General features: G+C 41.3%; 1 protein-coding gene across 1 annotated transcript; it reads left to right on the top strand.

Annotated features, from left to right (window-relative positions):
• Positions 1 to 6,262: 6,262 nt before the first annotated feature.
• otpa (orthopedia homeobox a) lies at positions 6,263 to 15,507 on the top strand. Its single transcript, XM_042340737.1, has 3 exons — positions 6,263 to 6,299; positions 7,467 to 7,855; positions 15,004 to 15,507. Exons 1-3 carry the CDS (start codon positions 6,263 to 6,265, stop codon positions 15,505 to 15,507), a joined length of 930 nt encoding a protein of 309 aa, XP_042196671.1.
• The last annotated feature ends 6,201 nt before the right edge of the window (positions 15,508 to 21,708 follow it).

The raw sequence follows: 21,708 nt of genomic DNA, 5'->3' as shown, positions 1-21,708 counted from the left end.
AGCAAAATAAATTGAAAGAAAAAAAAATACATTATGGTCAAAGAATGGTCCAGGGGTTAACACTGTAACCTCTATTGGAGCGTGATGCACTGGGAGAAGGTGGCCCGTGCTTTTGTCCCAATAACTGAGGGTTACTGTTAAAGACGATCAATGGCTTAAATGGGAGATCCAAGAACATGGGTTGGCGTCACCTTGTTTTGTAATATATGAGCTGTGACGAGTAACCATTGAGAGAAATATACAGTGCAACAGCACAGCACAATCAGCAAATATATGCGTACTCGCCTCCCCCCCCACCACCACCACCCACCCACCCACGAAAGAAAAACTAAAAACAGCAAAAATATTGGGCATTGGCCAAGAAGCAGGTCAGTTGGACACCTGCAACCAAATTAGGTCAGTTTCAGCAAATCGATGCTACAGCAAACCTGAAGCCCAAATCTTCAGACCAGCAAAAATTCAATTTGGGAGTGACAGAAATTGTAAAGGTTGTATCAAAGCTCACAAAGTCCTGTGCACAGACCCCGCGAGTGACTGTAAATGAAAGTTGAGGGGAGGGGAGGGGAGCCCCTAGTGAACAGCAGCTTTCCCTCAGGGTTGGGGTAATATCAGCAGCTGTGATCGAACCCCCTTTTGGAAGCACAACTTCGCTTCCCAGGTTACTGCGTTTGTTTCTCCTCTTGTGTTTCACTCCCCCACTCACTCTCTCACTCATATGAGTTGTTGGATTAAAAAGCAGGTTGAGAAACTGTTCTGCCTCACCACAAACCCAGCCCCATTACCAGCCTTTAATGAGACCCCCGGACTCCGTGACATGCAGCCGCTCCATCTCATTAATGAAATCGCTCTTCAATGCTGATTATTTTATTTGGAACCATAATTATATTTCTTTTGGCTGAATCACGATTTAATAGAGCACACGTTCGGGGGCAAAGCGCTGTAATTGAAGACTGCTTTGCGGCTGCAATGATTTAGTGGTTGTTGGACGGCGAGTTGGGGCGGGGGGGGGGTGGTGTTAGAAGGGGAGTGTGTGATCCCTTGCACCCCGATCCCCTGTTCCATCTCTCCCCGGCCTCGGCAAAAAAACATCCACACAACAACTTATTACTTCTAATTCATGAACTGTCTGCGCTCTCACAAAATCACCTGCACGAAACAAGAATCTAATTTGTTAACCTGGCATTTCTGTAGATGGAAGATCGATTTTCTCTTTAGAATTCTCTAATTGAGTGAATATAGACGCCCGAATTAGCTCAGTTGGAAAAAGTCAACAAAAATCATCCTTGTAAAATAAGCCATATTACCTCTGCAATAGCCAAATAATAAACGAACGCGGATCGAAAGGTCTCTGATTGAATGACAGTCATATTCTGGAACTAACTGGGTTTTAAGAAGCCTGAGCTGAGCACAGCGCTGGAATACTAACTAACTAACTAACTAACTGGGATGAGGTTTGGCTAGAATTACATTTGTTTTCTTGTGATATTATTAAAAGTCTATCCTCATCTCCAGAGTGCGTGAAAATATCTACTTTCCACTCAGATACACCGCATTAACTTGTTCGAGGCGAATTTGTTTGTTTGTCTATTTTTATTTATTTGGGGGAGGCGAAGATTGATGTGTTGTTATTATCGGTAACTTGTTAAGAAGCAAATGGAAGGAGAGAGAACTGCTTGTGCTTTTTTTTTTAACGGTTTCCCTAATTAAAGCTTATTTTTTTTAAAAAAATAGATTGAATTCTCCGATTGTTTCACATTTGCGCTTCCATGGCTGTTTATTATATGCAAAACCAGGAGAGTAAATAAGAGCACCAATCACTGACTTGTTGTGTATAACTGAACGACACAGAAAAAAACATTGCTCTAATTTGCCGTGAATTAAAATTGATTCTTCTCATCAGGCAAGAAAATAAGAAAATGCGCGATCGTTAATTATTGCAAAGGAATCTTCCTTTCAAACACAAGGGTCGGAATGAGCAATTTTTTTTTGTAAACTCAACTCAAGGATGGGGTGAAACCAGGCGAAAAGCCGGGGGGGGGGGGGGCATGAGGAAATAACTAAATATCCCGTTGAACGCCTGGGTGGATCTCTAGAAATTGTACAACAGTTTATAATCCGTTTATCGGTGTGAATTATTTTCAGGTCGTTTATCAGTGAGACATAACTGGTACATTTATTAAGTCGCAACTCACTATAGAGCGCGCACTTCTATGTTATTCATATGTATCGCAGTGAAACGCGTTTATGCCAACGCTGCCTTAATGTCACTTGTTTCATTTTCATTTGAATTTTCGCAGTGTTGTGTGTGTTGTGTGTGTTGTGTGTGTTGTGGGGGGAACATTGCCAACTCAATGCGACTTCCAGTGTTCCCGAGTAATATTCGGGATTGTGCGCTTTGTGATTTAATAACAGGTGTAATATTTACGATTATGGCTCATATCGTCTTGCAGACTTCACGCCACTCGAAGCAGATTGGTTCAAATTTATGAAACATCAGACATTCAGACCCTTCCAAAATATATAAAATATAGCCCCCGAATATATAATGAATTTACAAGGTAAACAGGATCGGTCTTTTATGCGGCGCTGACCGTGTCGAGCGTCTCTCCAGATTGAGACCAAAAATAAATGGAAACAATAAAGAGAACAAATATAACGGCTGAAGTGCCTTCGGTTTTTCTTTTCTTTTAATACGAAAACGGGGCGGGATTCTGTCCTGCACTGCCTCAAGTCTCTGGATCCGAACTGGGTTGTGTTTGTTTGTACAAAATTGAATCCTTATATTTTATAAGAAGTAAACTCAGTAAATAAATTACATTACCAGCAACCGATATGTTTCCAGGCATTTGCTGTCGCCCTGTTGTGGGTGTAAGTAACAACCTGGAACCCATTTCAAATAGATCCCTTCCATAAAAAGAAACCCTTTGAATCAGACATTTTAATTTTTCTTTGCTGGACCTGTGATGAAATGTTGCTGCCGGAAACGTTACACACACAACAGATGTGCTGCTAATTCTTTAACATTGTGGATTAGTATTTGTATCACTTGAGCAAAGTGTTAACTATTACGACCAAACTCAACCGCAGGCAATCGGAGGGGTATGTCAGTGTTCTCATCTGTTCCCTCTCTTCCCAACTCACTTTCTGATAGAAATTTAGTTACAACGATATGTAGATTTCTAAGGTCCGCGGCCTCAACCAAATGTCTTTGTGTACAACCATTTAGTTCAGCCTCAAGTATTGGAAATGCACGTCTGCCTGCTCTGTCAGTTAAAATAAAATCCACAGAAAAATTGGGACTAAAAAATAAATATGATTAGCACATTAACCACATTCTATTTACTTAAAGGTGATCTGTTCAGGTTATAAAACACCAGGTCCATCAGAGAGAAAAAAAACTAGACATACCCTCTCTTCGAAAAAAAGAGTGACAGAAACACCATTGTGGGTATAAATTAAACTTTTTTAGGATGTTGATTCTAATATGTATTCCCTCCTTTCGACGCACTTTGCTCTCCCTTTTATCTTTCTCGACGCTTTGTATCCTTTTACATCTCTCTCTCTCTCTCTCTCTATATATATATATATGTACATATATATACACACACACACGTTTTCTTCTCCCATTAGATCATGTTGTAGCCCCACACACAAACCTCTACAAATAATGGTTTGTTTGTTTCGCCATCAGACCCACAGCGATATAAAAACCATAAACCAAGCACCTTATCAATCACCCGCTGCCACTACCAGCCCCGCACTACAGTAAAGGGAGAATAATAAAACCACTGATCTCTCTATAACGCCACACACTTTAAAACGTTCAGCGATAAGTCGATGCGTTTTAATATACATACGTGCAATGTCACTTTGAACTGAACCGCGTGAACAGAAAGACAAATGCAAGAGTGCGATTTAAAACGCGGTTACAAAATTAAAGGAAAACCTTAATTTCTGACATTCAAAATCCATGTAAATATCGTGAAAACAGTGACGACGTTTTAAGAAACCCAATTTAAAATTGCACAAAAAAATACATGCAGTCAGGGTCGGCCCAACACCTGAGTCCTCCGCCATGGATGCAGCTGTCCTCTTCTGTAGAAATGAAGTCCATGACATTTTGTTTTTCTGATTTCTTGCAATGCAAAATGGTTTTGTTTTGCAGGGTAGATTGTTCTCCTTTTCCCCCAGATCACAGTTGCTGTTCTTTTTTGCATCGTATTTTTATGGATCCTTATAACACATGAAGAGTTCTGCATCCACCCTCCATGGACTGAAATGAACAGGTACAACATTCAGTGTGCAGCCTCGGGATGGAAGCTTGTCTCTCTGGCCAGGATCAAGGCTAAAAGGCTGAGCTGTGGATCTCATCGACACTCGCATTCATTCTGTAGACTGACGTATCTAAAGGCAGAATTGAATAAGTGTAGCCAAGGTCTAAAGAAAAGAACAAAAATACACAATCTGTGCCTCACTGCCTCCTTTGTCTGCCCCTCCATATAAAGAGCTTTTTAAATCCTCATTCTTGCATCTGCTTTGAGGCTTTTCAAATGTTTGGTGGGAGTCAATAAATTGCTGCACAATTAGCCTATTGTACCTCATTATTAACCAAGACTTTATATAACACTCGTTTGCTACTTTTATTACTACTTAATAAATGCTCTTAATTACATCAATTTTGTTTAAAAAATCAATCACAATCGAGATGAATTGTATCAATGAAGTACATCAGTCTCAATTGTGCCTTATTAACCATTTTAAGTATTGTTTCCTTGAATTTCCCCATAAAATGTTGAATATCTAAGAAGGAGGTACAGTCACCTTAATAGATATGGCATTTGAGTGGGTTGGTTGGTACACACGGCAGATCTGTACAATGTTCTGCTCTCTGTTTCCATTGGCATCATTCACAACAGCACAATCTCTCGGTTGACAGCCAAGTCTAAACCAGGAGTAAATTAGTACACATTTATACTGATTTTATTTTAATAATCGTAATAAAAGCTTATAGATTTGGCACTAATTAGATAAATGCCTAATGATCTTGAAAATGACTCTGGTTTGAAATATATTACTAACAGAAACTTTGTTGTTCGCTGATTTCGAAAATCAGAATATTAGACATGGATGACTTCACCTGTTTTTTACAGTTTCGGCAAACTATTCATGCGACGATAAAGTTGTTAAATCATATAATTGATATTTTTTTCCTGCTTTCACCACGTATGCTTTGGCGTTGAGCCTCGTAGGCAAGTTTCCTAAATGTGCTGTGTGGCTCCAATGATTGTGAAATGTCGGTTTGCAAAACAAAACTGCGAGAACCGACTGTGGGTTCTTGTGAAGTATTATTGCAGTGTAAACAGGAACAGATGCATATCGTAACCCGACAATACATCAAGTGGAAGCAACGCTTTTGCACAGGAATCAGTCAGTCACGTTTCGCAGGAATCCCTTTTCTCATTTCGTTTCACTTTTTTTGTGTCTGCAACATTCTGAGATGGTTTCAGTAACATTTTATTGAGCGGATCGGACTTACAAAAAGCACGTCTGCACGAGATCCAATAAAATCGTGATCACACCAAATATTTACCTCCACGATCATAACTGATGAAATACATTAAGAAGTTTTTTTTTAAAAAAAGGTGGTGGTGGTGGTAGTGGTGGTGGTGGTGGTGGGGGGGGGGGGGGATGAGTGAGCAGATAAGGTACAGTTGGATAAATATAATTCCTGTAATATTGGCTTTATTATGTTTGGTTTGTATCTATTATCCAAATTAGAACAGGTCATTTAAAGGCATAATATTTGACGTGGAAAGCTAATAAATCAGATTTAGAGAGAGAGAGAGAGAGAGAGAAAAAAAGAAATAGAATTGTAAATGTTCCTGGCGCCGTGTGAGTGGTTGGGGAGAAGCCTCAGGACATGCGTAATGGTGTCTCACTTTGCGCTGACATTTGCAGCGTTGGGTTTTGATTGGCCCTGATTTGGAGCTGCTCATGGGCTCATTCAACTGTTAAGCACCACCCCGTCCCTCTAAAGGAGATTATAATGCAGGAGACCCCCTTTTACAACAAACAGAAATTTGTAGTTTTTTGTATTTTTTAAAAAAAAAACACCACCACCACCACCACCACCCAACCCACCCAACCCACCCAACCCACCCCCACACACCTCTCTCTCCCTCTCTCCCTCTCTCTCTCTCTCTCTCTCTCTCTCTCTCGGTGGTTTTTTGGGGGGGCGATCCTGGCGCTGGAGCGCTTCACGATGCTCTCGCACGCCGACCTCCTGGACGCTCGCCTCGGTGAGTGCTGACGCCAAACTCCGCTCTCGTTGACAGCAGCGACCGAGCGAGCGACGCGCTGATCCAGCCGTCCCCCCTCACTCTCCCTCTCTGTCACTCTCTCTCTCTCACTCACTCTCTCTCTCTCACTCTCTCACTCATTTACTCACTCACTCACTCTCACTTTCGCACTCTCCCTCTCTCCCTCACTCACTCTCACTTTCGCACTCTCCCTCTCTCCCTCACTCTCTCACTCACTCTCTCCCTCACTCTCCCACTCACTCTCTCACTCTCTCACTTACTCTCCCACTCACTCTCTCACTCTCTCGTTCACTTTCTCACTCTCCCACTCACTCTCTCACTCTCTCTCTCACTCCCTCTCTCACCCTCACTCTCTCTCTCTCACTCTCTCACTCTCACTCACTCTCCCACTCTCTCTCTCCCTCACTCTCTCTCCCTCTCACCCTCACTCTCTCTCTCTCCCTCTCTCTCTCACTCTCCCTCTCACACTCTCTCACTCACTCTCTCTCACTCTCTCACCCACTCTCTCACTCACTCTCTCACTCTCTCCCTCACTCTCTCCCTCTCACTCTCACTCACTCTCTCACTCTCTCTCCCTCACCCCCGGCTCCCGGTTATCCCCGCTGTAACGATGCCCCCAAAGCAGCCAACGCTCTGCCTTTAAAAGTAATCATTTTAATTTCAAATTACCGCAAATAATTCGATTTGAAATCCTAACAAAAAGTGCACTTTGGTTGTCTCAGTTCAGTTCGGGTAACTGAGCAGCTGATCCGATATCAAGTTGTGCAAAGTTTTCTTTTCTTTGCGCAAAGTCTTTTTTTTTGTTGCTGTTGCTTTCTTTCTCGTCGTTTTGTGGTGGACAATTTCCCTGATTTTTCCTGTTTTTTTTCCTTCCCTCTCTCTCTCTCTCTCTCTCTCTCTCTCTCTCTCTCTCTCTCTCTCTCTCTCTCTCTGTCTCTCTCTCTCTGTGTCTGTCTCTCTCTCTCTGTCCCTCTCTCTATCTATCTATCTCTCTCTCGCTCTCTCTATCTCTCTCTATCTATCTATCTCTCTCTCGCTCTCTCTCTCTCTCTCTCTCTCTCTCTCTCTCTCTCTCTCTCTCTCTCTGTCCTCTCTGTCTCTCTCTCTCTCTCTCTCTCTCTCTCTCCTTCTCTCTCTCTCTCCCAGGAATGAAAGACGCGGCGGCGGACTTGCTGGGACACCGGGAGGCGGTGAAGTGCCGACTGGGGGCCGCGGGCTCCGAGCAGGGCCACCCGGGCGATTGCGCTCCGGGCTCGGACGCGGTGGAAGGAGCCACCCTCCTCTCCGGGGAAGGCATCACCTCGGCCGGATCCAACCCGGGCGGCGGGTCGGCCGGTGCCAAAGACGCGGACAAACAGCAGCAGCAGCAGCAGCAACAGCAGCAGAGCCAACAGAAACAGAAGCGACACCGGACCCGGTTCACTCCGGCTCAGCTCAACGAGCTGGAGCGCAGCTTCGCCAAGACGCACTACCCGGACATCTTCATGAGGGAAGAGTTGGCTCTGAGGATCGGTCTGACCGAGTCCAGGGTGCAGGTAAGAGCAGAGCGAGGCGCGGGCGCTGCAAAAAAAATATATATATATATCCCAGAAGCGGGTCTTTTCTGATCAAAAGCGGGTGCAACCGAGTGACAAACAGCAACGGGAACGGAATCAACTCTTGGGGGAGAAGGCATTAAACGTTTCACTGCAAGAGCGCCCCGAAACGTGACCTTGTTTCCCACCCACCCACCCACCCACCCACCCAGAGTGGGGCATTGCTGTGCACGTCTCCCGCGAATGCATAATTGTCAGCAGACTTCAGAAACTATGTGCTGAGGTGAGTGAGTGCTGTGCTGTGCTGTGCTGTGGGGATCCAGGAGAGATGGGAATAAAGGTCCAGCTGTTAAGACGCTGTCGCATCCCTGTTGTTTGTGTGTTTGCGCTCTGATGCAAAGATGTGTCACTTTGGTTCATTCGTTCGAGTGATCGTCTGTCGCAACGAAAGAGAACGAATCTGTAAAGCGCCTTTACTTTCCCTTTCGTAGAGAAATCTGACTCCCACCCCCCCTCTTAGATATTAGAATAAGAATAAATCGCCGAAGGGCCAGGCGAACTGGTTAAATGTTTGAGAAGCTGCATTGCTGATGAAAAGGATGCAACGAGTAAAGTCAAACTAACTAAAGGATCAGTTCAGGATGAAGACTGTCTGTTTAAACTCGGTACAGAAACCAGCCCGTGCATGTACTCACACAGTGTTAGACTGTCCAGAAGAAAAATATTCCTCCACTCCCCCCCCCAGAGCCAGGCTCACAAATCCTATCAGAAACTGAAAGCTCAGTAACATATTGCGGCGAATGTGTTCTCACTGTGTATGTGTGAAGTTAGTCCACAACGTATTGGGCAATTCAACAAATTAGCATTTAAAGCACACAATTAACCCTTTCGAAGCATGCACGACGTGTGTGTAAGCGATTTTGAAATACACTGTATTTTTAAATCGACTAAAACTGTTTGCGTAACATTTTATTCTAAACCCCTGAAAATTCACCCCTATAAAAGCGGATTGCAAATGTTTTAGTTTCGAGGTTTTTTTTAAAGTTATCATCTGTGGAATCTAAATATACAATTGAAGTAAAACAGTCAACAACGAAAATTAGCCGATGTTAAGTGTACAGATTAATGTAATGAATTAAAAAAAATGAACAGAGAAAGCATCAAACGTCAAACAAAATATATGCGGGAATTTGGATTTTACAGTCGCAAAACCTCATACGCTTTGAGGGGATTTAATGGGATTAAGTGGGCACATTTCGATAATATTTAGATGCATATATATCCTATGTATAGAAAGAAATTGCAGTGTCATAAGCAGAGCATTACTTTACGTTATGGTATTAAATGCAGAAAGATTCAAAATGTGCATTGCAATTCAGCACATTGAAACGTTGAAGACATTCGACTACTCGCTCAGCAGTTGGTACCTGCCCGGAATTTTCCTTGCAGGACTTGGGAATTAAATATATTCACATTTTGCTGTTCTTCTGTGGTCGGGTAAAGTAACGCAGAGCAATAAAACTGCCCTCTGGGTGGAGGCAAACAGTGACTGCTGCAGAGGCAACTTTTTTTTTTAAAAAAAAGAGACCTACAGACAGTGTTGTGAGATTTCCGGGTTCTGACGAGAGGTTTGATCAGTAAATCACCCGAAGCCGCTATCTGTAATTACTGCTGACACGGCCATCACCACTGCTGGGCACTGATTTAAAATGCTAGCAATTCTCACCCTAGGATAAAGCAGGGAGGGAAGAGTAAGAATCAAAGTATTAAATTGCAGATGCTTTCAGAAACGTGACAGCAGGTGGGGATTCTCTGTCGGGGCCAATACACTGCATTTCTATCGTTGCAATATAAATGAATCTGATTCCTAAAGTTCTTTATCCCAACACCGGCCAAGAAAAAAAAAACGCGCAGTTCCTTCACGTTCACAGGGGTCGCGTTAACTCTTTGCAAATCTGCAAACCATTCATGAACCGAGCAGCCAGAAGCAAAGGAAAGAATTAGCGACTTGAACGAAAGAAAGGGAACGCATTTAAATGCAGTAAACATAGGTCACATTATTAAAATACTATTACGATGCTTATTGTAACGAGGACTGAAATATTTTCTGTGCATTGTAAGGCGTGCTACAGTTTACATGTGGTACACGTTAATTATTTTACAACCGAGAAGGGCGGAAATTTGTACTCTTTAACATAAATGGCAAATTCAGATTGGTCAGTGTACAAATAACTAAATGCAGACATAACGGGATTATTTTTCAGACCGTTTCTATCTGATTTGTGTTTACAGTATCCAATAAATGCCGGAATGAATCCATGTTAAATATATCAACAAATATAAGATAAGCAAAGTGACACACACTAAAGTTTTCGCCTTTACCCCGTTTTATAGCGTTTCCTATTCCCAAACCCCAAAGTTTTAAATAGGAATAACAAGACTCTGTTTCAAATTAAAATGGGTTTGAAAATGTGCATCGCATATAATGGATGGACCGACGTGTGTGTAATTGTGGTTTAATTTTAAACACATTTTCAATTAAGGATTTAAAATTCTAATATTCGCCGTTTTGTTAACTTTACATTGTAATGTTGCTCTTTCGAGACTTGTCTGTTGACAGTAGAAATCACAGTACTTTTAAGCAAACATTTTGTATAAAATGATTCTCAAATTATAATTTACCGGACAGGAAGTGTGTTGGACCGTAAGTATATATTGCAGAAATTAACACTTTAAAATATCCCAGAATTTATGGTAAATGACATTATTGTTAAGGACGATTTTTCGTTTACTTTTAAAAATATTTTCGTTGGATCTCGTTACTAAGATCGATTTTCTTAAATGCAGGGCGATCCCAATAATTTGTCCTGAATGCTCTGTTTGCGCTTTTGCAAAGAGACATTTTGCATTTACCCAAATAGCGCCTTTCTTACATTTAATGACATCCCCCATTGTTTTGTAGTCGTATTCAACGTTTCTCGCCGATTCCTCTGCACTGCTGTCATTTTCCACTGAAGGAGACGTTGCTTAAAAAAAAAACTTATTCCATTTACACAGCTAACAAATTAGAAGATAAATCACTTTTTCCTCTCTCTCTCTGGGAGTCTGCTAAACAAAAGAAAAAAAACGCACCCTGTCTCTCTCCTATCTTCTCATTCACCCTTTCAAATCATTACTAGACAGATATATATAGTTCGCCAGAAGGGCTTCTTAAAAATAATAAGTTACCTTTTTACATTTTCGGCGCAAGAATGCCGAGATTTATTTATTTCACTTAAGTCATTGTGGGAAAATATTTCACGCAAACCATTATTAACCACCGGGTTTTTGAATTATCTGTAGTCTGAAATGCTTTATTAAATGACTATGTGAAAATAATGCAAAGCGTGCAATAAAATGCAATATGATCAGCATAATCATTAGGCTCCAGCATGTATTAATTAGCTTCCAATACTTTATTTACATAAAACCCATATCAGTGAAATAACTGTTGCTCAGTGAACCTTACCATTTCATCTTTTCTCCCTAATTATGTGTTTTAATTCTCACTATAAGCTGACTCCTTGCACTCTAGATATGCGATGCCCCGTCACCTGCCACATCTTAATAGGCGACAAGTTGAAAGTATTTTCTACTTTTCTAATGGAATGAGAAATTGCATTTTCTCTAACACTATTAAAGTGTAATGAATTTCGCTGGGATTTCACGGCTGGCTGGGCAGAATGAATCTGAGCTCTGAACACATCGAGAGCTCCAGATTTCACACAAAATCTTCGCATTAATCATCGCAAATATTACAATGAAGTCTTCATAAAGCCTACAGTGGCCAGGAAAATTTAACACTCCAAATGTGATATTTTCTAAAACGACTTAACATCCGTTAAAAATTGCTAGTGGCCCATTTATCAGCTCATATGTTGGAAAACAAAACTAAAAAAAAAAATCGATTGAACCGCAATTATCCTACCCGTAGAAAGCAGGTTAATTTTTGCTAAATAGAATATCTGCTTCCAGTGAAGAACATTGGCTCAGTTCATTGTATGTTATTAGCACAAAACAATCGTCTTCACTATCACGATTTGATTTATTTTTTCGCAGTTTGCTTTGATTATTTCACACTTACCGCAGCTGTCTGTGACATTGAAATATTTTTGAAACAATAAATATTTGATGTTTCTCAGTCATTTTTTTTATTGTTGTTGCAATTTCCAGCTTAAGGCTTGATTTGGGTTGTTGCAACCTGGTCGGTCATTCTTTATAAAACTGTTTGCATTTCCACGACGGTACACGTTTTCTTCATACCTTATTGTGCTTCCAAATGATCCAAATCGTCTCCTGACTGATACAAAATTAACATTAATTAATCTTTCCATAATTTCTACGGCTCATTTTGCTCGTCCATATTGCGCTTTGTTATCAGATCATATCATTCATATTTTCGGTGTCAGGGAGAACCATCGCTTTGGCTCATTTCATCGGCACAGCTGTATAACCGTTTGGCATCCAATGATCTTATCGTGCCTTTTGAACAAATAACAAGTAAAACCGATTTGGTGTTTTAAGCGTTATTGTCATAATAATTCCCTAATATTGCACCAATAATGCCCAGTGAATGCAGTGCTCTTATTTATATATTGCGCCTAATTTTCCCAGGTGAGCTGAACCCTTCTGAGTACTCTTATTGCCTCAAAACCTTTCCCCCCCTCTCACTGAATTATTAACAAGAAAACTTTCGCGTCTTCTCCGCCCTTTAGCATGAAATGGTTTAAACCAACGCCTTGTCTGACACTTGAGATGTTTTCGCTCCTTTTTTTTTGGGGGGGGGGGGGGGGCGACGAGTTTACGAATGGCAGTCCGTTGTGATTGAAAACATTTGCAAACCAGGATTTGTTTAATATCGATTGCAAAGGCACGTACTACGACGTCTATTGGCGTCGAAGTGATAGAAACCAAATTCCCAGGAAATCGATAGTGAATCGAAGGGCAACTTTGGAAACTTGCAAAGTAAGAATAAGCGACACAGGGACTCGGGAACAACGTTGAGATCGGGTCAAACACACACATAAAAAACATCCTTAAGATCCCAATTTTCTGGGGATAAACCAATGCTATCACTTGCTCTCTGCCCCGAACTATTTATTTTTAGTGTAGAATAATTAATCTAATCTACATGAAGTGTCCAAAAAGACTAATTGTGTACGTAAAGCCTTTTTTTTTACACACACACAATCCCTTATTTTCCCAGATGTAATCAGATGGGATCTTTCCGGCGATCACTCTCTCTTTGTTTTGGACCACATTTTGGCCAAATTTTACCCCTTATTTGTGCGGGAGTTGAGTGTTCCCCACCGGGCGGGAAGAGGGAAATTCTCTTTAAGAGAAGCGATTGCCCTTTCCTTCCCAAAGACTTGGGACCTTTCTTTTTGCAAGAGGATGGCCTAAATTGGGATACAATTCACCCGGAGCCTCGGGCACCAGGACTCCAGGAGGAGTTATTATTTATCCAAACTTCTGATTGTGTTGGGAGTCATAAGATTTGGTGTGTACCAGGTCTGATTCTATGGGATTATTATTATTATTATTATTATTATTATTATTATTATTATTATTATTATTATTATTATTATTATATCATCATCATCCCAGGTTGGTGTGTACCAGGTCTGATTCTATGGGATTATTATTATTATTATTATTATTATTATTATTATTATTATTATTATTATCATCATCATCCCAGGTTGGTGTGTACCAGGTCTGATTCTATGGGATTATTATTATTATTATTATTATTATTATTATTATCATCATCATCCCAGTTTGGTGTGTACCAGGTCTGATTCTATGGTATTATTATTATTATTACTATTATTATTATCATCCCAGGTTGGTGTGTACCAGGTCTGATTCTATGGGATTATTATTATTATTATTATTATTATTATTATTATTATTATTATTATTATCATCATCCCAGGTTGGTGTGTACCAGGTTTGATTCTATGGGATTATTATTATTATTATTATTATTATCATTATTATTACTATTATCATCCCAGGTTGGTGTGTACCAGGTTTGATTCTATGGGATTATTATTATTATCATTATTATTATTATTACTATTATCATCCCAGGTTGGTGTGTATCAGGTCTGATTCTATGGGATTATTATTATTATTATCATTATTATTACTATTATCAGCCCAGTTTGGTGTGTACCAGGTCTGATTCTATAGGATTATTATTATTATCATTATTATTATTATTACTATTATCATCCCAGGTTGGTGTGTACCAGGTTGGATGTTTACAGGGTGAGCGCAAAGTCCTGATACCATGACAACGTTTTTAAATAAAGTCTCGAAGAAAATGATGATTTATTTTTAAAAACCCCGAGGCCAGGGTTGGAGGGGTGTGTGTGACTGTGTGTTATTGACTGCCGCCCTACATTTGCGGTCCGTGTCCGATTGCTGCCCAGTCATTGCCCCGAAGGCCGACCTTTGCAGAAATGTTTCCCGGACTGACGCCCCTTTCTCTCTAAGCGCTTCCCACCCACTCCTCTCTCTCTCTCTCACTCACTCTCTCTCTCACACTCACTCACTCTCACTCACACACTCCCTCTCACTCTGTCTCACTCTCTCTCACACTCACTCTCACACTCTCTCTCACTCACTCTCTCTCTATCACACTCTGTCTCACTCTCTCTCTCACTCACTCTCTCACACTCACTCTCTCTCTCACTCACTCTCTCTCTATCACTCTCTCTCACACTCACTCTCTCTCTCACTCACTCTCTCTCTATCACACACACACACTCACTCTCTCTCTCTCACTCACTCTCTCTCTATCACACTCTCTCACTCACTCACTCTCTCACTCGCTCACTCTCTATCACACACACTCACTCTCTCTCACTCACTCTCTCTCTCACTCTATCACACACACTCACTCTCTCTCACTCACTCTCTCGCTGTCACACACTCTCTCTCTCTCTCACTCACTCTCTCTCTCTCACACTCACTCACTCTCTCACTCACTCTCTATCACACACACTCACTCTCTCTTACACACTCTCTCTCTCTCACACTCACTCTCACACTCACTCTCTCCCTCTCCCCCTCTCTCTCTCTCTCTGTGTGGGTCTCAGGTTTGGTTCCAGAACCGCCGCGCCAAGTGGAAGAAGCGGAAGAAGACCACCAACGTGTTCCGGGCCCCGGGGACGCTGCTGCCCACCCCGGGGCTGCCCCAGTTCCCGGGAGGAGGGATGGGCGACGGCCTGTGCTCTTTCCACGCCAACGACACCCGCTGGGCCACGGCGGGCATGGGGGTCTCCCAGCTCCAGCTGCCCCCCGCCCTGGGCAGGCAGCAGGCCATGGCCCAGTCGCTGTCCCAGTGCAGCCTCGGGGGGCCTCCCAACTCGGTGGGGCTCTCCAACAGCCTGGCGGGCAGCAACGGCGGCGGCCTGCAACCGCACCTGTACCAGCCCACCTTCCCCGGCATGGTGCCCACCTCCCTGGGCGGCCCCGGCAACGTGACGGGGGGCTCGCCTCAGCTCTGCACCTCCCCGGACAGCGACGTGTGGCGAGGGACCAGCATCGCCTCCCTGCGCCGCAAAGCACTCGAGCACACAGTCTCCATGACCTTTACCTAATGCACCCCCCCCCCTCCACCCACCACCCACCCCCCACCCCCACCTCTCCCCTGGCAGCCAGCAACCCCCTCCCCACCACCCACCACCCAGCACCCAGCACCCACCCAGCACCCAGACACCAGGGAGGCCACTCAGCAGCTGAGATCCACCCTTCAGCACCCACACGTGGAGCAGGGAGGGAGGGGGGGAGGGTGGGATAAGGTCCAAAATATCTTTGAACTATTAATACCAATAATACTTTAAGTTGGGGAGGGAGGGAGGGAGGGAGGAGGTGGGTGGGTGGGTGGGTGGGGGGTGGGGAGGGGGAGGGTGGGGGAAGTAAACCCTAGAGGCGACCCTCCAGATGTACCTGATCCCTGTCGGTGATGTCCACTCTGGGCAGCTGTCCAGCTGATTCATTCTGTGAATCACGATCCCAGATCATTGAACATGACCTGTGGCAATAACACCTTAAATCACACAAACGCCAGAGCTCTGACCAACTTTATACATTTTTTTTTGGGGGGTTTCAACAGTGAGGGGTTCCTTTCCGCACTTTTTTTTTAAAAAAAAGGAAAAGGGAATGTGTGGGGGTTGGGAGGGGGGAGTGGCACAGACCCACCTCCTCCTCCTCAACGTTTATTTAATACACTCCACTTGCAATGGATCGTTTTACAATTTCGTAACTGTTCTTGTACAAAGGCGCTAAATCAAATGCAAGGATTATTATTATATATTATTATTATTATTAAAACATTCAGTAACGGTACATCGGGTCATTGCAGAGCAGAGTCAAAGATATTGGTGTTGTGGACACAGGTGTATGGAACATTTCAGTGTTGTCCTATACCTTGAATACTGGTTAAGAGAAGGTGCCATTATTATTGGTTTGGGGCTGTAGATATCTCCAACTGCCTTGAACAGTCCTCCTGCTGACTGGAATACAACTCCACATTGAAAGAGAAATGCAACCAGGGGTTGATTTGCTCGCATTTTCTCAATGCACTGCATCAAGCCCCTTTTTTTTGGGGGGGGGGGGGGGGGGGGGGGGGGAGTTCATTCTGGTTGGTCGTAGCTCATGATTTGGGTGATTTTTCTGTTTCTTTTGTAAGAAATGCTTCAGTCAAAAAATAATGGCACCTGCACAGCATGTTATGAAGGGGAGGTTATCAGCATGCCATGTGGACGTGAGTACTTCAAACCCTGGAAACACACAACCATTACAAACCCACACCCTCACCTGCATGAACTGGTCAGAATTAACCTTGGGGGAGAAAGTTTCATGTAAACAAAATGATCAAAGCTGTGATATAGATTGTTTTTTGTGTAGAATAACCATTCTTGTTATACACTGGTCAATTTGTGATATGTTTTAACTTATTGTCTGTGCTTATTTATTGAACATAGATTTCCTAATAAATGTTTGATCTATTATTGAACCAAAATATTATTTTCTTTTTCGCCGCTCAGTTGAAAATTATTTATTGTAAACAAACAAAAAAAACTGTATTTTGAGTATGTAATATAGAATACCCTCTTCACATTTTTTGAGTGTGTGATTTTGGCTTAACATTCAATTTCTGACAACACTTTGTTATCCTTCTGTGCATTTTTATCTGTCACCTGGGGTTTTAAACTAATAAGTCGTAAAATCGCTGTTCAAGTAAAGTTTTAGAACGACCAGAGCTATAATACAAAGTTGACTGTTTACCATTAAACTGCCAACAAATTGACAAATGGTAATTGATAAACAAGTGAACCACTTTTGACGAACTGGGTGTTGGGTACAGATAGTGTAACATAAACAAACGCGTTCAATCCACAGTGTTAACTAAAACAACAGTTACAAAAGCACAGAAGTATATACAATTGCATTTATGTTAATTAATTATTGCCCAATTTAGCAACCGAGTAACGAATATTATTTTCAAATGTTTTTAATACACAATGTGTATTAAGTCTGTAATGGAATTTATAAGAAAAGGCTCTATGATTTCATGTACATTTATTTGTATTTAGAGATGTCAGAAGCGTTACAAAGTGAAACTCGGATCTGTGGAAATTCAATAAATGAATTGAATAAAAACAAATGCAGTGCATTGCAGGACACAGTTTCCATATTACCATTTTTGCACAGCTTTTTTTTTCCCCCCTACGGGCGTTTCACGATCAGCCAACACAGTAAAACCTAAATAATAGCGCGACACCTTTTATCCCACGAAACCCCGAGGAAACTTACCGATTTATTTACGAGGGCAAAAACACGAATGCATTTGGTTTCCTATAAGAATAATAGTGTTTTGGGGACACTGAACAACTCGGATCAGTCAAAAGCATGTGATACATTATGGGTGACGATAGTTGTGAAGGTTGGAAATAAACTCATCCCGATACATAAATAGAAAAGCAGTAATTAAAGTGTAGACTGGGATATTTAGAAGCTTAACTCCAGCTGTTTCTTCAGCGCTGCTTTTAGACGGATCGGACCATGTTATGTATCAGCTTTTTTGCATCATCGGTTTCTCCACATAATTTTGTATATCTCGGCAGCCTTCTGAGCATTTGCACGTATTGTCTTTCAAATAAGTTTTGAATGCTGAAGTGTCAAGTTTTTTATGCCCATTAATAAAGACGGCAGCTTACTTCTGTAGTGCTATTCTCATTTGATTTCTCTACATTTATCTGAGCCCCAAACCCGTTTCCTGACACCTCCCTCCCTCCCTCCCTCCCTCCCTCCCTGTGTGTTGTAAGAGCAAAGTCCCCAACACTCGCCTCAGTCAAAAGTAATTCAAAGTCTGGAATTAGTTGGAACACTGTTTGCGAAGGGACTTAAACAAAGTCAACTGGTCAATGCATGTATCTATTATATATATATATAACATAGACAGATAGGAAGTATTATTAAACTGTTCATTTGCACATGCAAGTTCAAAGAAAATGCCGACTATTCTATTCCAACATTGTACTTGCACCAGACAATGCTGAAACAATATGAAAACCCAATCAATTTCACATCCCTCCAGAAAAATCATCTGAAAGATCTAATGTAGTAATAAACAAAATGAAACATCAACTGTCGTTATTCGCTGTCTGAGACACAGACAGAATATGTCAGTGAAGGGTTAAATTCAAGACACATTCGCATGGCTTTATTTAATGATATTTTGTAACTATCCCTAACGCCACAATATAAAACAATATTAGCGATGCGGTCGCCTCCAAAACGTACGTGATTAAACGGAATCAAAGCACTGGCACTTAAAATTAAATAGCATAAAATAACTTTGACAAAGTAATTTGCAACTGTTATGTCAGTGTGCAATCCATTAAAATGGCTCGAAGTTAACCAAATGTTATGTAACATATGCAGCTATTACATATGTTAGTTAAGGTATTTACCAAAGAATCTTTCACGCTTCCAGCTCTGATGGATTCTACACACTGAAAGATCATTTTGCCCAACAAACCTTGAATCATTTGATCATGATCTGTATTTTAATAGCAAACATTAGTTCTAGTATAAGTCTGTGGGCAGGTTAAGTCAAGCGATTTAAAACAGGATTTGTGAATTTAAAATGCAAAAGCATCTGTTGAAAATTAGATAGCAATCCAAGTGCGATTAACACTGCAAAGTCTTGGTGAAACAATACACGCGCATTAAACAAGTGAAGTCCACCTGAAAGTTGAGTCGGCTTCCAGAGCTCAAATACACACCTTGAAGAAAACCATACTGGGGGAAAAATCATCTAAATCTTGATTCATTTAAAAATTGTATGATCATATATTAGCGAATCACTGGGATGTTCTCAGGAACACTTGTCATCATAATCGTAGAAGGATAAAATAACATATTAATATAACCTTATTAATGTTGGTTTCTCTTTGTTTTCATCTAAATTTATCCTGAAACTCAGCATTGCATGCAGATAGTTCACAGCCATATCTGCCTTCAGCACTATTTGTTACCATATCCTGCTCTGTGGACATGTGGACATCACAATAAAGGATTCTTATCACAGTGACCATTTCCTAACGGACCCAACATGAGACATGCACAAGTGTACCAAAAGATACTGTAATAGATATAACCACATCTGTATTCTACGTGCGATCACATAATGGTCCTACTGATCAAAGTTTGTCATGTAGAGTTGGAGTCATCACATGAGTCTCCAACCTCCAATGGGCAACCCATCTGATATCCTGATCCTAACCTACCTATCTTTGCTAAATGCATCTACTTATCCTTGCTAAGCAGCCACAACGATATCCAACAACAACTTGCATTTATATCGCCCTTCAAGGTGGGTAGCATCTCAGAGCGCTTAACAGTGGTGGCGCCTGACACCTAGCTGGTGGGATGGGGAAAGTGACCATAAGCATGGTCCAAGAGAAAGGGCTTCAGGCATGATTTGAAAATGGGGAAGGAGGGGGCAAGGCAGAGGGATTGAGGGAAAGAGTTTGGGGCATTGTGGCTGAAAATATGGCCACCGACAGTGGAGTGGAAGGGACGAGGAACAAGCAGGAGGCTGGAGACAGCCGAGTGGAGGCGGCGGGTGGTGGAGTGGGGAGTAAGCAGGTCAGACAGGAAGGGAGGTGCCAGGGTGCGAACAGATTTGTAGATAATAATAATTATCCTTGCATTTGATATAGCGCCTTATCACGTCTTCGAGACATCTCAAAGCGCTTCACAGAATATACTGTAAAGTGAATTGACTGTATATTTTTTGGGCAAAACAATTCCTTATTCTATGGAATCCATCTATCTGATTAGTTTATAGTTTCATAAATGCATGTTCAGAAGCAACCTCATCGTGGCTAAGTTGGTAGCACTCTTTCCTCTGAGGTTCTAGGTTCTAGGTTCAAGCTCTTGTCAAGGATTTTGAATTCATGGCCCAGTTGACACTCCAATGTAATCCATTGGATACAATGTTAAATCAAGGTCTCATCTGCCTGTTCAGGTGGATATTAAAGAACTCATAAACTATTTGAAAATAGGACATGTCTTCTGGTGTCCTGGGCAACAATCCTCCAGTTAACTTGATCATTCATCTATTTCTGGGACATTGGCCTGTACAATTTGACTGTCATGTTTGCCTACAAATACACAATCACTACACTTAACAGTAACTACTGAGAGGCATTTTGATGTGATAAGGCACTACCTCTGATAAAATGACTATTATTAAGTGGTATATTGAGACCCATAATCAGAATGATCCTTTCCAATAAAATATTTATCTGTACATTTACATTATCGACTGTACATGATATGTGCAGAGGAGATAAGGTTCAGTTTCTAACAAGCGAGGAACATTTCCACTAGTTACTTTAACAATTACAGATATGTTAATTCGAATTAGATGAAACAGTGTAAACAGTTTCTGAGTAGAATTAATTATACATCATTGATTTGCTCTGAATCATTAGATTATATTTTAATGAACCATCCACCAATCTACACCTTTATGATGAGGAAAACAAAACATGTCAAAGGACAGAAGGCTTCATCCAATTTATTATTAGTCCAAATTCCATTGTTGTTTCACTACTTCTTTAAATAAACAATCACTAAATTTAATGCAATTCCTCTGCATGTTTTTCAAATATCAAATTCATAAAACTTCATCTGGCTCGGTTGGTAACACTCTTGCCTTTGGGTTGTGGGTTCAAATTGGAAGTTGAGCTTAAAATCTAGGCAGAAATTCTGATGCAGTATTGGGGAAACACTATAATATTGAAGCGCAGTCTTTTGGATGAACTGTTAAATCAAGGTGGTGTCTATAAATAAAGATTAATGTTTCAAATCAGGAGATGTCCCAAAGTGATTCACAGGATTTAAAGTGTAGAAACTGTGTATTTTGTGGATGAATGCAGTCTATGAGTTTGGGTGGATGTTAATATGATTCTATTTGAAAAGAGAAGGGAAGTTTCTTCCAGAGATGGGAATTTTTCCTGGAGAATAATCCTCCACATTAATCGGTCTTCACCTCGCAGGCTTGTGAAACCTTGCTGTCCCAAATCACAGTTGCATTTGCTACAAAAAAAATATATGTATAATAATATAGATAAATAATCCATGCATTTGAATTAGTGTCTTACCACGTTGTGAAGTTGTCTCAAAGCGCTTCACAGGATACACTAAAAAGTGGTGTGACAGTATTTTGTGGGTGAATATATATATATATATCGTGAAAGGCGCTATACAAATGTAATTTGTAT

Source organism: Callorhinchus milii, unplaced genomic scaffold (assembly GCF_018977255.1).
Source record: "Callorhinchus milii isolate IMCB2004 unplaced genomic scaffold, IMCB_Cmil_1.0 Scaffold1, whole genome shotgun sequence".
Lineage (NCBI taxonomy): Eukaryota > Metazoa > Chordata > Chondrichthyes > Chimaeriformes > Callorhinchidae > Callorhinchus > Callorhinchus milii.
This window is presented reverse-complemented; position numbering and strand designations above follow the sequence as displayed.

What these genes read in the sequence shown, in the direction of transcription:
- otpa (XM_042340737.1), top strand. Translation starts at nt 6,263, where the DNA reads ATGCTCTCGCACGCCGACCTCCTGGACGCTCGCCTCG. An exon ending in CCTCCTGGACGCTCGCCTCG is followed by an intron (nt 6,300 to 7,466) that starts GTGAGTGCTGAC and finishes TCTCTCTCCCAG; the next exon opens with GAATGAAAGACGCGGCGGCG. An exon ending in TGACCGAGTCCAGGGTGCAG is followed by an intron (nt 7,856 to 15,003) that starts GTAAGAGCAGAG and finishes TGTGGGTCTCAG; the next exon opens with GTTTGGTTCCAGAACCGCCG.